We start from the raw sequence: 15447 nt of genomic DNA, 5'->3' as shown, positions 1-15447 counted from the left end.
TGGTATGCAAAAGATGCCCTTTGTCAGTGTGTCTACAGCCGTGGAAGCGGGCAAATGAATTAAACCCACCCACACCCAAAGTCCCTACCACCAGCACTACCACCACCACCACCACCACTACCACCACCACCACCCCCTCCCTCCGCAGTGTCTGATGACCTACTCAGGCATGTGCAATCCTGTGCTTGGATAAAGAGGGAGCATTCACAGATAGGCTCCCCAACCCCTCTGCGGGGCCTCCTGTAGGAGAGAATCGTAATAGATACTGACCAGCAGCCTACGCACTGATCATTGCCCGGGGGTTAATTGCCTAGATACAGTGCCCATAGCATATGGTACTTATTTATAAGAGAGATGCTCTATTGACTTGAAGAACATATGCTAACACACACACACACACACACACACACACACACACACACACACACACACACACACACACACACACACACACATACACATACACTCTCTGTAGAATTATGTACATCATATGAATAATTCTGTTATGTAAACAGTTCCTAGAGAGACTTTCAGCCACAGAGATCAGGGCTGCATTAAATTCAAGTGCACAGACTCTTTTATGTGACTGTGCAAACTTTGAAACATCATCTGCATGATCAGGCTGAGTGTATAATAGCAATCCAAAGGGGACTGCAATCTGCTGGCTTTTAGATATTTAAGATGGATCATGTGTTGTTATTGCAGAGTTACTGCAGCCTGCACTATTTGAGATGATGATGATGATCTATGATGAAGAGTCCCCTGCTTAGAGTATCAGAGTTGATACTAAACCACAGAGAACCGCTTGCAATGCACGTAATTAATTTGGCTAAATCAATTGTCAGAGACTCTAGCTTTGAAGGTCTATTTCCTTCACATTTCAAGGTTTATTCAAATCTTTGTGTAAGTATATTTTATGATTCAGTACCCAAACCATTGTAGTGTCATCATGGCTATTTCACGTGTCATTCATGGAGTCCAGTTGAGGGAAATGCCTATTTGTTATGGTAGGTTAGCCATGGTAAGATAAAAAATAATAAAATAATGAATTAGAAAATAAAAAAAAACATTTTTTATGTCACTAGAGATGAGCTGGGGAGTCGTGACCACTTTTTGTTGCTCGGAAGAAGAGTGACAGGGAAGTATAAAGGAGTGCTGATAACCCGAATGAATTTAAATTTTTAATGAGGAGCGGAGTTGAGCGAGGGAGTGATAAGAGACATGTTGCTTACGCGATAATTGCACATTCTTACATTTTACATCTAGTTAAGGAAGTGCTGAACACAGCTTTTGATACGACCACAGAGGCATGGGAAGCCTGTTGTGTTGTGTGGTTTGCCATTCCCATGTAAAAATGATGAAGAGCCTCCACCTTCGCCATGCTTGCAAGTCACAGGCTGCGCTGAATGGCTTGAGTTATATGTTACATTTCAAGAGACTAATCTAGAATGTAGAACAGGTCGCCTATGTGGTTGGTTTCTCACACGTTATGAGGATGTACTTCCATTTGAGTTTGCCAGTAGAGATGTTAGTCACACTCTTAACTATACGTAAAGCATGTATAGCTTAATGCTCAAGATTCCTCTTTCTATGTAGTCTCTTCCTTAGGGTAGATATCACCATTGACTAATATAAAGATAGAGGTGGCAAGTTATTCTTTACCTCCTATTGATATTTCAGATGCACATCTTTGTGCAAATATTTTTGCGCAAATTCCCTGAAGAAAGTGCAATGAAAACCATCGGCAGTACATTTTAAGTTGTATGCAGAATTGCGGATTACAAATGAAATACTGTAGTCCTTACTCCTCAAACATACTCTTGTAAATGATGGTGAGCCAAGCCAGCCTTTATAGAGTGATGGGTAAAATATCAGGGCGAGGCGTAAAATAAGCTACAAGAGGACTAGGGGGCAGGGAGAGGTCAACTATACCATAAAGCCCAAGAGTAGAGTCCTCTCACCACTCTCCTTATGACAGTAATGTCAACAGTGACACCCAAGCACCCAGGGCAATGGAGTGGCAGAACAGGGCACTAATGCACACACTGTGTTCTATTCCTTTACTCTATGTTCTGCCCTGCCTTTTTTCACTCTATTTATCTGTCTGTCTACCTACAGTATCTGATAGAAAGATAGTTGGATAGATAGATAGATAGATAGAGAGAGAGATAGAGAGATAGATACATATACATACTGCACATACATACATACATACATACATACAGTACATGCATACATGCATACATACATACATACATACAGTACATACATACATACATATAATACAAATACAGTATATTATCGGTATGAATCTCTGTTTTGATCTCTGTCTCCCCTGTCCAATGCAGTCAGTGGTAGCCAAGTAGTCAGAGCGAGTGGGGATGCTGTTGCACTCTGTGTGGAGGAGGGGGGAAGAGATGTGGCGTGGTGACGTTGTTTGCTTCCTGGGCCCAGCTGCAGTCCTAATGAGTCAGAGGCAGCGTAGCACAGCTTGTGACATGGCGTCCAGAGGCCAGCCCATCACATTATTATATCTGCACCACCCTCCACCCTCCACCCCGCAGCATCCCTGTCTTCACTTACCCAGTTTGTCAAGCTCACCTTGCAGCCAGTCAACCATGCTTGGGTGCACAAACAATAGACCGAGCAGACATATCTCTTTCTCTCTCTCAGTGCAGGGGATGCTTACATACATTTATTCTCTCTCTCTCTGCGAATTGTATTTGGGTTTTTTTAATCTCCCAGAGTCAAATAGGCAGACATTTTGATATATGCACGTTTATATTTTTTCCCCCATGTAGTGTGCTGTGTGGGAGTTTGTAATGAGACAAAGCTCGGGCCTTATCTGAGCACACTATTAACAGAGAGGGGAAACCTCCGAATGAGCCCAGCCCTTCTGGCAGCCACACCGGCATTCCGCTGGTTCTCTGCTGCCTGGGCGCTAAAGATAAGTCGGACTCATCCCCGCTCCCCAAAAACTGGCACCCCCACCACACACACACACACATACACACACACACACACACCCAGCCCAACTCCCCATCCACCCAGCCCTCTGTGCCCCCAGAGCATGGGCACAGGAGAGGAGGCCAATGCAGATTCAGTGGTTGAACTGGAAGGCAGCAGCAGCAGCAGCAGCAGCAGTGATAGCATTGTTGAACACAGGCACATCCTCGGGAGGGAATCGATATGCGATCGCGGCTCGATAGCATTCAGAGTTAATTAACACGGGCGGTGGGCAAGAGGCCCAGCGATGAGCATCCGTTACCAGACGAAAAGGTGTCAGCGTTAAGATCGTCTTATCTAGCCAGCAGAGCCTCTACTCCCGAAGTTCTCCCCAAGCATATGACTGCCCAACTGCACAGGAGGTGCCACTTGCAGAGTAATGAAGGCAAATGTGCTACAACTCAAGGTCTGAGTCATTCAAAAGATGATATTTATACATTGGACCATGTGCAGTGTAGATTTATTTCCCTGACTGATGTTAGTGTCCTATACTGTAGTTACTAATACTTATTTAGCTGTAGCCTCTGCTAAGATCTAAAGGCAACGTTCAGTAGGTTTTTTTCCCCTAAATGTCCAGGTATATACCCTATATGTCTCAACGTTTTCCCTTTTCATATAACCCCCGTGCAGGATTCTTATCTTGTGTTTATTCTGTATGAAAATATCAGAGAAGGCAAACGAAACGGGACAGCGGCGTTTTTAAAGCCTATAAATTGTAAAAGATTACTGCTTTGTCAGAGGACCTCTGGGAGGTAAAAGCCCATCTGCACAAAATTGCAACTGTCAGGAGGTAAATAAGTACAAACATACTGCGCACACACACACACACACACACACACACACACACACACACACACACACACACACACACACACACACACACACACACACACACACACACACACACACACACACACACACACACACACACACAAACACATCCAGACATAAAAGTGAAAATAATGAAGCTCTCTCACCTACTTTTTCCTGACACCATCCATTTCTGCACGGTTGTCAGCAGTTAGTGGCCCCCGATCCTTGCTATCCCAGACAGGGGATATATAGGGCAAGAGAAAAGCCTTTAGTCAAAGACCTGTCAATCAATTATTGTTATCAGCCTATCAGGCCTATCGTCATATTATGTGAAAGACTTTAACTGTAGAGAAATTGAACTGTATAGTGATCGTATTACTGGACTGGGCAGAGGTATTTACTTTACATCTTCGTTCTAAATCACTTCAGGTATGGCAATGCTTGTCTTAATTGTAGCCATGAATTATAAAACGTTTTTTTTTTTTGTTTCTGAAATAAGGATGGAATTATGACCTCAAGTAAGACTGAGGACCTGACATTCAAGGCAGACATGGCATATTGAATTCTTTGTCTATCTACTCAGACAGTTGGGTGCAAAGCTGCCAGAATGTTCCGCGGTAATCCCTCTCTCCCCTGCGCAGAAGTCACTCAGCACAAGATTAGCACCTCTACCCTCAACCTTTACTCTCAGAGCTGTTGGGGGAAAAGACAGATACGAGAGAAAGGAGTGAACTTGAAATGTGACAGAATATTGTCAACTTGTGGAACAATTGAACTGGACGGAATCCAATTTAGGAAGACTATAGAAAGGGTGAGGTGTCACTCAACGTCCACATCACTGGATTCTCTCTTTCCTCCACAGATTATTGGCCTGTGTATAGCTACACTTTTCTTTTCACTAAGCCTCGGCACATGAACCACACTATCAGCTCTAACTGGAAGCTGTTGCCACATTGTTTCCATTTTGGCTGTCAGTGTTATATCTATTGTTAGAAGCTCCTCAGAGTTCCTCCTCAAACTCATTACCTTTCGTCTTTTCTTTCTCCCACACGGGAAAGGGATTCAGACATCCTGTGATCAATATATATGAAGAATATGGAGCTCCAAATCCCCTTACCATTATACTCAGTCAGAGCAATGTGAGAGATAACAAATCAATATTATTTTGTGTAAATCCTGCAAAGTTCCAGGAGAAATGTAATCAGACCGCGTCTATTTGATTTGGAACGCAGTGAGGTGGTGAGGAAAGAGATTCACTGCTAGAGGATTTTTTCGTGACTGAAATCTGCTGAGGGAAGGGGTGAGATGTTCTAAATTTGTTGGTGGGAATGCTGGTTGTTTCCACAACACGAGGATGAGAAGAATGTGAATGACGGAGAGGTGACACTGACTTAGTGTTTTAATCAAAACAATCCGATTTAAATGTCAGCTTTTGTCAAAGCCTTCCACAGTGTATATCCCTCTGAGGGCTTTTATTCTGTACTGTTGTGTGTTCTGCCTGTTTCAGCTGCCTAACTTTCTTTCATTTTTTATGTCCTGAACCTGCAAATCTTCAAGTTTCGTCACCACTGTATATCCTGTTAGCATACTTTGACTGGTTAATTAGTCTTTTTAAATGGAAATGGGAGATATGTCTGACCATGGAGGTATTTTTTTGTAGATCTAAATTAATAATTTGGTGCAAAAGGTTGAATGTATTTGACTAATAATAAATAAAATGATGTTCCTGGTGAGATGCAGTATGTATAACTAGATTAAAATTTCTCCAGAAAGAAAATAATGGGAAAAAAAGAAAAGAAAATCATGCATTGGAAATTTTTGTAAATATTTATGCCATGGTTATGTTTTAAATTTGTTGTTTTGGATTGGTCTTTAACTTAACATTAATTTAGATGAAAACTCTGCGGACTAATTCATAATTAACTTAGGAATAATTTGTTTGATAAAATAAAATAAAATGTATTGAATGAAAAGTTTGGTCAGTAGGATGTTGCAGATAGCTTTGTTTATAAATATCTAAAAATTTCCAAACAAACGATTGTGACAGTTGTATAGCTCAAGCTTTAAGTATTAACATTTAACCTTTGACCTTACAGATTTTAACCAATGAAATGTCTCTTTAAACTTTAAAGGCAACTTTGATAACGAACGCCTGGCGATTGCTAGACAGCGAATCCCATACCGACTTGGTCGAGTAGTTGACGAATGGCTACTCGACAAAGGTAAAACATTGATTAAAACTTTAAATAAAAAATAATTTGAACATAACAAAGTAATACTTTGTAACACGAATAAACGAATCGAAATAAATGTTCAGTAAACCCAATTAAACCAAGCGATTTAAAATGAAGAAAACGTAGCTTGAAGTACCTACATTTTGCATAATAATGTATTGAGCTGTATAATACTTTTTTATTTTTTGTAACTTCAGGTTAAAGGGACTGTAAATATAAATCTAACTCAGTCATTAATATTAATACTATTAAACTATCTATAAATCACATATTATAGCCATTTTTATCTGTCTTAAACATTTAAATGATCAGGATAAAAGTAATCTCGTAGACAGAGATCATATTTACATATTCTTTACACATGTATACTGATATGTGTTTTTTTGTCATGAAAACCGCACACATTTAAACTTGTAGATATGTTAAATAGAGTAAAACAGTAATTGGCTTCAGTACTGAGTCCCTTTAACAATCATTGTAAATTTGCACAGGGTATGGACATAGAGGAGATGCACACTATTACGGACCATACAAATAATTAAACACAAATTTTGAGTGCATGCATGTGTGTGTTGAAAATTCAAATCTGTATCTCTCACTTGATACGTGTCATTTGTTTGCCTTTTCTGTTTATTATATTTTATTTCGTTTTCTATTTCTTTATTTTTTTCCTCTTTTCATATTCCAGAGTCAAGTCTCCAGACACTTAATTTGCCCCTTTCCACATGTTTTAGCCATCTTTATTTCACTTTTACACCACTCTTGCTAAAAGGCAGTCTGAAGGAGCTTTTCTACTGTTCTTTTCATTTCACCCTGTATTGTAGACCAAATTTGTATCTTACAATATGAGATCAGTTTGAAAACGATAGCTGTTTTGTGTTGTTGTTGTTTATGATTATGTAATAAGAGTGTAAGTGATAGTCAGAAGATTTATCGAAAATTGTTAAATAAAACTTCCTTCAGTCATTTGTTGAGCATTCACCTTCAACACTCACGTGAGGTTAGAGTCAGATAGTTGTAAGCACTGCTGTCAATACAGCTCATTTTTAACAAGATGCCGGATCAGGTTCTTAATTGCCTTTCTCTTGTGAGAAAGAAACGCTATTACATCGATTTGATTGTCCTTTTAGCAAAGGCACATTGATTTAAGACTACCACAAATGTTTTTCTTTCATTCGTTTTTTCCCCCCCTCCTCCTTTGAATCTGCATTTCATAAGCATTCCTTCATTATAACGGCAATAAATTACCATGAGTCTGCTCCAGCACCAGGTAATTTATCGCCCTCATTAGCCACTGGGCAAATAATCCGTCTTTCTCCGCGGCGCGATTATTTCTCATCACCTTCTCTTTGCTCTCTCTTCTAATTGCCCGAAAGAGTGCCGTTAAACACTCTCGCACGTATGTAACGTTGTTTCCCGACAGGGCGCCAGCTCACTATCTTCAACAGCCAAACCACCATTCAGATCGGCGGCCTGGAGAAAGACCGCACCCGAGCGTTCCAGGGCCAGCTCTCGGGGCTCTACTACAACGGCCTCAAGGTCTTCAACATGGCGGTGGAGGGCGACCCCAACATCCAGATCGAAGGGAGCGTGCGCCTGGTGGGCGAGGCGCCGTCCTCCTCCATCACCCCGCAGTCCAGCGCCACCGCCAACCGCTCGGAGACCTCCACCTCCATCATGGAGATCACCACCACCACGGCGGCCAGCAGACGGGTCAAGCAGACGACTCCGAGAGAACCGCAGCAGGTAAGGCACCAGCTTACGGTGGCATTGCCCTTTCTCCAACTTCAGACATGGTCTGTGCTTTTCCCCCCGAAAGATCAAACAGACAGTGTAGCAGAAATGGACATGCCAGCTTCAGAAAGTGAAAGTCCATCCATATATGTTCCAAACATTAAAGAATCCAGCTGATCATAATAGGCACAACTCTTCACCCAGGTACAGTAGATCAGCTTTCTACAGTAGTGATGTCACCTGTGTTCAGTGCACAGGCCAAAGGACTACATGACAAGACTTTTATGCTCTGGATTGTCCACCTTGTAACAGAACATTTAATGTCGTGTTACTCTGTGTCTCTTCGAGCACCTGACTCACAAACATTTTGGGTACAACTGTGAAGATAGATTGAAAGAGTCTCTTAAGCATGTTATTGGCCTCTTTCTCGTGTTCAGAAGTAATGGTGACGTATAATGACACTGGCGTTTATATCATTCATACCCAGCCAAATTAGATTAGGAGACTCCTTTGTAGACTGCTTGGGAAGGCTTTACTGAAGCTTGTACAAACTGCTTGCAGGATGCGTCTGAGGCACTGCATGAATCAGCCATGGCCTAAAGGGATGTCTGCAAATCTAAACAGAGTGTCGTCTTATACGGACCCGAAATATTCTCTTCTATTTCCTCCCCCCCTCCCATTTATTGAGAGCATTTATTTCCTACTAGGTCGGTCACACATACGCAGACTGTTGTGTCCTGGTTTCGTACAATGCCAAGGCTTTCACTGAGGCGCTTCTGTGCCCTCCTCTTTGCTCCGTGTGTTTCTCCCTTTTGATCCGAAAGCAAAGATTTGGTACGGGCCTCATTGCCTCGGAGTGACTCCATACAGTAAGTGCACCACATTTGCCACGGCCCCTTTATGAGGCTGATGGTTTTTCCGCGCGCAGACAAGGGGGGAGAGAAAGGCCAGCTGAGAGTGGCTATTATCTAGGCCAGAGAAAGTGGAGTACAGGCTACCCACTGCACCTCTGGATAGTTCCTCTTCTGTGCACTGTGAAGAAGAAGAGGATGTGTGTGTGTGTGTGTGTGTGTGTGTGTGTGTGTGTGTGTGTGTGTGTGTGTGTGTGTGTGTGTGTGTGTGTGTGTGTGTGTGTGTGTGTGTGTGTGTGTGTGTGTGTGTGTGTGTGTGTGTGTGTGTGTGTGTGTGTGTGTGTTGTGTTTGTGTCTATGTGAGTGTGTGTTTGCGTGGCAAGTGGCTGTGCATGCATCTGTGTGTGTGTGTGTGTGTGTGTGTGTGTGTGTGTGTGTGTGTGTGTGTGTGTGCGTGTGCGTGTGTGTGTGTGCGCGCGCGCGAGGACCCCTTATTTTAGTGGCCCTGTCATAAAAGCAAGAAATGAAGATGCACTGCCCAGAGGGCTTTTGTGGCCAGTGCGCTCAAGAGCTCCAATAAAAAGGAGGCCAATGAAAACGTGAAGCAGCGGCACTTAAATGGCTCCATGTGAATCCCCGGAGTGATTGCATGTTTTGGTTCGAAAGGAAGTGTTTCTCCCCCCCCCCCCAAGCGTTGTGCATTGAATCACTTTCATGCCAAATGAATGGCCCGGGCCGTGGCCCGAGTCTGCCCCCCATAGGGATGGATTCACAAAGGCTAGCAGGAGCTTTCTGTAATTCACAGCACATGTCAACGCAACAAAGTTATCCCAAGATGGCTATACAATGGTTTATGTTTCATAATGACAAGATAGTGATGATTGTACTTAAGTTTTGACAACTTAATTCCTCAGACATACACGAGTAGTGTTGGCTGATTTAGTATCTGTTACTGTTATCATTGCTATGATTATTTGCTATAGTATTGTGATATATGACTAGCTGTGAGATGTTAAAGGAAGTTGTTTGTGTTAGTCCACAAAAGAGTGGATTTTAAGTGTAGTTTATCTTCAGAGTGCTGCACTCCTGTGATTACCATTAAATGGCAGCCACATTACTCTTTGCAGATGATTGAATTATTACATTTGGGGAAAGAGAGGAACTCACAGCCTGAGGCCCTGCTTTGAACACACACTGATCAGCACTGAAACTCTGATGCTCTCGCAGTGTTCATTTCTGTTGGCTTTCTAATGAAAATGATTTGACTTGGGCCTTCAGATTCCAGTACAGCACCTGTGACATTTTTTTTGACATTTCTCAGTTGCACATTCCCTCCCAGTAATTGCATACATTGGGTGCGCCACATAGAGAATGGCTGAGCAGATTGCCTTGAGCAGATATTTTGAAGTGGCATTATGTCAGTATTTCAAAGTTTGATTTGCACTTAAGAGACACATTTGCTCTGCAGCAATCCAGCACTGAGAGCCCGTCAAGTAACAGATTTTTTCCCACTGGCAAGAACACTGTAACAGCATCTTGTTGACTGTTAAATAATCAGAATTACGCAAAATAAAGTGGGTCTATGGGCATAAAATTCTTGCCCCATGCTACAACACTCTCATTCACAGTGCTTATTCACATAAAAACTGTGATGGTAGTGTAATCCAGTTTACTATATGAATAAATTTGTGTTCATTGATTACAGACAAACAAACTAAAGACAACAAAAACATAACCTCCTTAAGAGCAATAATAGCACATAGATAAATAGGATTAAATGTTTTTATTATTGTTATTGTTATTATTATTCACAACAATGGTCAGTGGCCCAGTTAATCCGGTGCTTTCTAAAATAGAACAAGCGGTTTCCAGCTCCCTCCATTGTAGAGATGTGGAACATGTCCGCAGAGGGAAGACCAGAACTGATACCCTGTATCCCCTCCAAACAAAGCCCAGCTTCTGTTAAGACCAGGGCATCGCTCATTAGCGGATCAACTGAAGCACCTGCTACTACAGTATACTGTTCATTTTCATTGGACTCGTCTTTTGATCCATTGCCACAAAACGCCATAATCCATGTGCAAAATTAACCAATGGACCATACGACAGACTCACATTTTTAATACCAGGCACTCTCATTCTGTCACACCATGTGGCATAGCTTGCAAGTTAAACTGGATTTTTTTTTCTTTTTTTCATTTCCCAATAAAATGTCCTTAGTGCTTATTCTTATTCTTGTACTGTTTTTGTAGAGGTTAAAGGCTTGCTGTGCCAACATTATGACAAAAGACCCAAGGCTTTCTTCCAGATCTAATTAGAATGAAATTAATCAATAATGTTGATTTTACAGTACATGATTGTCTGACCTCCTATTTTAAGGAGAAATCAGAAGAAATCTGGCAATTCAGGCAGCAACAGCACTACACTCTGTGAGTATGTCCTGTTCATGCCGCCAGTGTGTAGATCGCTGGATTTAGGCAATTTATGTATGGCCAAAATAAAATGTTGATATCCACAATTAAAGAGAATCTTTAATTGTGGATATCAACATTTTATTTTGGCCATACATAAATTGCCTAAATGATGGCTAATGTTCACCATTGAATGAAAACACCATCACCATCTGCAACATCTGACTGTAGAGTTTTATCAGATTAGTATGGAGTTAGGAATGGATACAATGTTTGGAACTATCCATCCACTCTCAGCAGTCCATCCCATTTAACTGAAGTACTCCACAGCGTACTTACTTAGTAGGTATACCCTTGCCTACAGAATTATGTCACAGCACAACAAGCAGCCTTCCTTCACATGTAGAGATGAGGATAATGAATGGCTTAGATATGCAACTATGCCCATATAGATTAGTTGTGTTTTTTTTCTTTACAGGTAATCATGTCAGCAGCAGTACGCTTCTGTTGTCGCAGTTCATGGAGTTAAAGTGTACTGACATGTTTGATAACAAATTTGTCAGACAAGAGTACTGGCAGTATGTTTCTCTTACACAACAGAAATGTATACGAATTGGATTTTTTTTTTCTTTCTTTTTTTCTTTTTTAACTAGACTTTTTCTGAGAGACCTTTAGGTGTTTTGACAGGCCTTCAGGGTTGTCATGGAAGCAGGATATGGAGGTCTTGCCAGCCTCTGGTGGGTCATGTGCAGCAGACTTTTAGAGAGTGCAAGAGTAGACATTCTGCGAGCGGAATAGTGGAAGAGGCACAGGGAAAAAAGGGCAGATTTTTTTTTGTTTCTGCAGACTCGCTTTTCACCTTTTCACTGTGAGTGAGTGTAGAAACTTTTCTGCCCATTCAAAAATGAATCATTCATATGCTCCATGTAACCCTGTCATGTCAGCACCTTACTGGTCAGTTGAAGATCATTTTGCACCTCACAGTATCTTTTCCTGACATGCCATGGGCATCCCCCCACAATGCATGGCTAATATACACTTTGATATTCTTATTGGCGTAAGAATGTGTTTAGAAACCTACCCTTGTGGATACTTGCATTTTAGAAAGCTGGCATCTTTTAAGCTGTGAAAAAAGAAAGTTCTACCCTCCGATCCTCTCTACCCACTCGTTTCACTGTGGGTTCATTGCCATGTATCTTTAAGCATGCCATGATGTCAATTTCACTGTGATGTAACGTTAATGATTTAGTTTCATGTTCGAATGCTTGGCTCCGCTGTTGTTGATTGCGCAATATGTTTTTAAGTTTTATGGCTTACAGTGTATCACATCCATTCGGCCCACTCGCTTCTTTCTGTCTGCCAGCCATCAGACCCTTTGCTTTTCTTCCCGCGCCATGTTGCGACTCCGCACCTCGGTAGACACCCTTGTCGCCCGTATCAGAGAGCATTCAGCTGCCTGTCGAACGCAGGCAGACTCATTCGCGATGATTCCGATAGAGGCGCGCAAAGTTCAAACGCGCTCAAGGACAGGGGAGTGTGCGTGTGTGTGTGTGTGTGTGTGTGTGTGTGTGTGTGTGTGTGTGAAAGCGCAGAAATGTCAGGTCCGCTCAGGGCGCCGTGGAGAGGTATTGAAGAGGGAGCCCTGCCGAGTCTCCTGGGGTGAGCGACAGCGGCCAGGCAGGCTTGGGTGGTGGCGGCTGCGGGTGGGTGGGTGGCTCGCCAAATGAAAAGGCCATGGAGAGGGACGCGGGCATGAAGGCGGGAGAAGGTCAGCTGGTTAAAGAGCCACTTGACGAGTCACAGTCAGAGATGGGGGCCCAGACAGCACACAAGGGGGAAACGGCACAAAGACGCCCCACTCTCCCGTGTCTTTCTTAGTCTCCCTCTTTATTTCCACCCTGCCTGTCTATCTCTCCACCTTTTATCTCCATCACTCATTTTTTTCCTCTGTTCATGCCAAGGACTTGCACTCGCATTTAGGTCATCCTCAGTTACATACATCTGCATTGATAACATTTAGCCTTGTACTCTGCATGAGGCTCCTTTATGGGGATACGAGATGCATGCAAATCGAGGATAATCTATTTATCAAAGCCTTAGGTGTATGATGGATGAAATGGCTCAAATGCCAAAGACCAATATAAATCCTAGACATGCTTGGGTTCATTTTAATGTGTTTACTTCCATTTCATCAACGAGGCGGGAGTTGGTGTAAGCTGTCTCTACAACCCAGGCTTTGCCTGCGCTATATAATTACAGCTGATCAGACTAGAGTTTTCCCTTTGGCAAAGGTTATCAACACCCACAGATCATTAGCTCTCATTACTTCCCGGCTCGTCGTGCCAAATGAATCACTTCTTCGACACACTTTAAGCTCAGGGTCGATGAAGCGACGGCCAAAAGAGCAGGCGCGGTATTGAGGGGCCTTAGTGAGCTACCGTCCGCCGCGCGTCTCGTTAGGTTAGGTTAGGTTAGGTTAGGTTAGGTTAGGTTTGCATAGAGGTGGGGAAGAGCCGTGGCATTTCCTCCGACGGAAACAAACACGACGGAGGCCCCCGTGAGCAACCACCTGCCTCCCAGTCCGATCGTCAAAAGAACGGTGTCCTGGGTCAAATTGTCTCGCTGTGTGGCATGCCGCCGCTTGTTAGACAGCTTGTTGTCTTAGCCTCTCCGACGCAATGTTATCTCGTCCGGGCGAGTGTTTGAGCAGTAGCCGCCGCAGCAAGTGTGCTTCGTTCTCTCTCGCTCTCTCTTTTTTTTTTTTTCTTTTTTTTTTTTTTTTTGAAGAGGAGGTACCCTGCAGTCGAGCCTCCGTGTCCTAATGAAGTGTCAACTCCCTTATAACGAAGCCCAGCCCCGTCCAATTAGGCTGTAATGCAGTGCTGACAAACTGTCGGCCGGCACAACAGATAGCGAGGCTGAGGGCTGCCTTCAGGAAGACTTCAGCCCTCTTCTCCATCACCTCTCCCAGACCCCCTCCCTCACCCAGACACTCTTCACCGGCCCCACTTCTATCGCCACCCCCACACCATCCCCACCCTCATCCCCAACCCCCCTCTCTCTGGTCTGCGGTTGAGAGTTTCACCCCTGCCTGCTCATCTCATCTCGCTCCCTTTTCCCATAAGGGGGGCCACTTTAATTTTGTAATAGGAGACCAATTTGCAGACTTCTCCTGCTGTCATTTTGGGGCTTTGGATGGCCCAGAGCAGCTCTGCTCCCTTCCTCTCCTCCTCTCCTCCTCTCCTCCTCTCTTCCTCTCCTCCTCTCCTCTTTCCCTTGTGACGCCCACGCTCTCAAATGTATGATTTCACCAGCGTGTCTCCCCCAGGCCCTCCTGTCTGCAGCGCCCCCCCCCCCCCCCCACCTCCGCACCGCCCCGCCATCCCATCACCTGGGCTTCCGAGCCCCGCTTAATGTCGTAATGGCTAAAAACTAAGTTTAAGGTTTCCTCTCGCTGCCATTTTTGGCGGCGCAAGAAAAGGGGTAAATAAATGGAAAGCCGGGAGAAAAAAAAAAAAAAAAGAATCCAAGAGCCAGCGCTGTCCTGTGAGCCTGGTGACGGATGGGCTGCTTCCCTTTAAATAAATCTGCTGCTCCGTCGCAGACATGACTAATGGCAGCCAGAGGTGCCAGCGGTGTGGACACTTTGAGCGATGGGGTGAAGAGATAAATAAGGCATATGACACAAACACACTTGTTCCCTTTGTCTCTCTCCTGGCCCAGGTTGTCAGGCGAGTAAGAGGTGGTGGCTGCTGGCCTCGCCTGTCTGTGATGACCATTTTTTTTTTCTCTCCCATAAGAGCTGAGTGGCTGCCGTGGTGGAGTTAATCTAGTGATATTTGGGAGTTAAACTTCCTTCTTCCCCACCAGTATGCCCCCTGAGAAAGACTGTAATGGGCTGTAATTGGTCATAATAGGTCATCACACAGAGAGGGTTTTTCTTTTTTTTTTTCCTGGAAGTGTTGTGATGAATAATGAAAAACACTTATTTTTCAAACTGCACAGAATGAGGTCACTTATATAACAAGGAGATTTTTTATTTGGCAAAAAAAAAAAGAGTTCTTGAGCCTTGAGACTACCCTACAGAATTCACAGAAAGTTTTCCGTGCCAGAGGGATGAGGTTGAGCCAGAGAGAGGGTCAGAATATCGGCGAGGTGAAGATAACGACCTGCGGCTGCTCTGCCAGGGTGTGACGCAGGTAAGAGACAGCTGTCTGATAGTCCGCAGGCATAGACGCAGACTCCCACCCCTCCCTCACCTGCTAAGGACAGAGAGGGATCTATCTGCCACAGCTCTCCACACCACTGTCAAACCCAATCATAACCAGGCAGATTTGCCCCTGCCCAAGTCCAGGAATTTTCAAGTATAGCCTTACCTTATTCAGGGTGACAATATTA

The 15447-nt window shown here is 43.6% G+C and overlaps 1 protein-coding gene across 15 annotated transcripts in view; it reads left to right on the top strand.

Annotated features, from left to right (window-relative positions):
* The window catches only part of LOC134063546 (neurexin-1a-like), a 277854-nt gene that overhangs the window by 224742 nt on the left and 37665 nt on the right, over positions 1-15447 (top strand). For 9 of the 15 annotated variants that reach the window (XM_062519108.1, XM_062519107.1, XM_062519105.1 and 6 more), the window contains 2 exons: positions 5952-6041; positions 7477-7799. In XM_062519108.1, the coding sequence (XP_062375092.1) occupies positions 5952-6041; positions 7477-7799 (413 nt within the window). The remainder of the gene's footprint in view (positions 1-5951; positions 6042-7476; positions 7800-15447) is intronic. The other 6 variants (XM_062519113.1, XM_062519112.1, XM_062519114.1 and 3 more) reach the window with 1 other exon arrangement.

The sequence above is a fragment of the Sardina pilchardus genome, chromosome 18, assembly GCF_963854185.1.
Source record: "Sardina pilchardus chromosome 18, fSarPil1.1, whole genome shotgun sequence".
NCBI classification, from domain to species: domain Eukaryota; kingdom Metazoa; phylum Chordata; class Actinopteri; order Clupeiformes; family Clupeidae; genus Sardina; species Sardina pilchardus.
The sequence above is the reverse complement of the archived record's forward strand: the minus strand, read 5'-3'. Positions and strand labels throughout refer to the sequence as shown.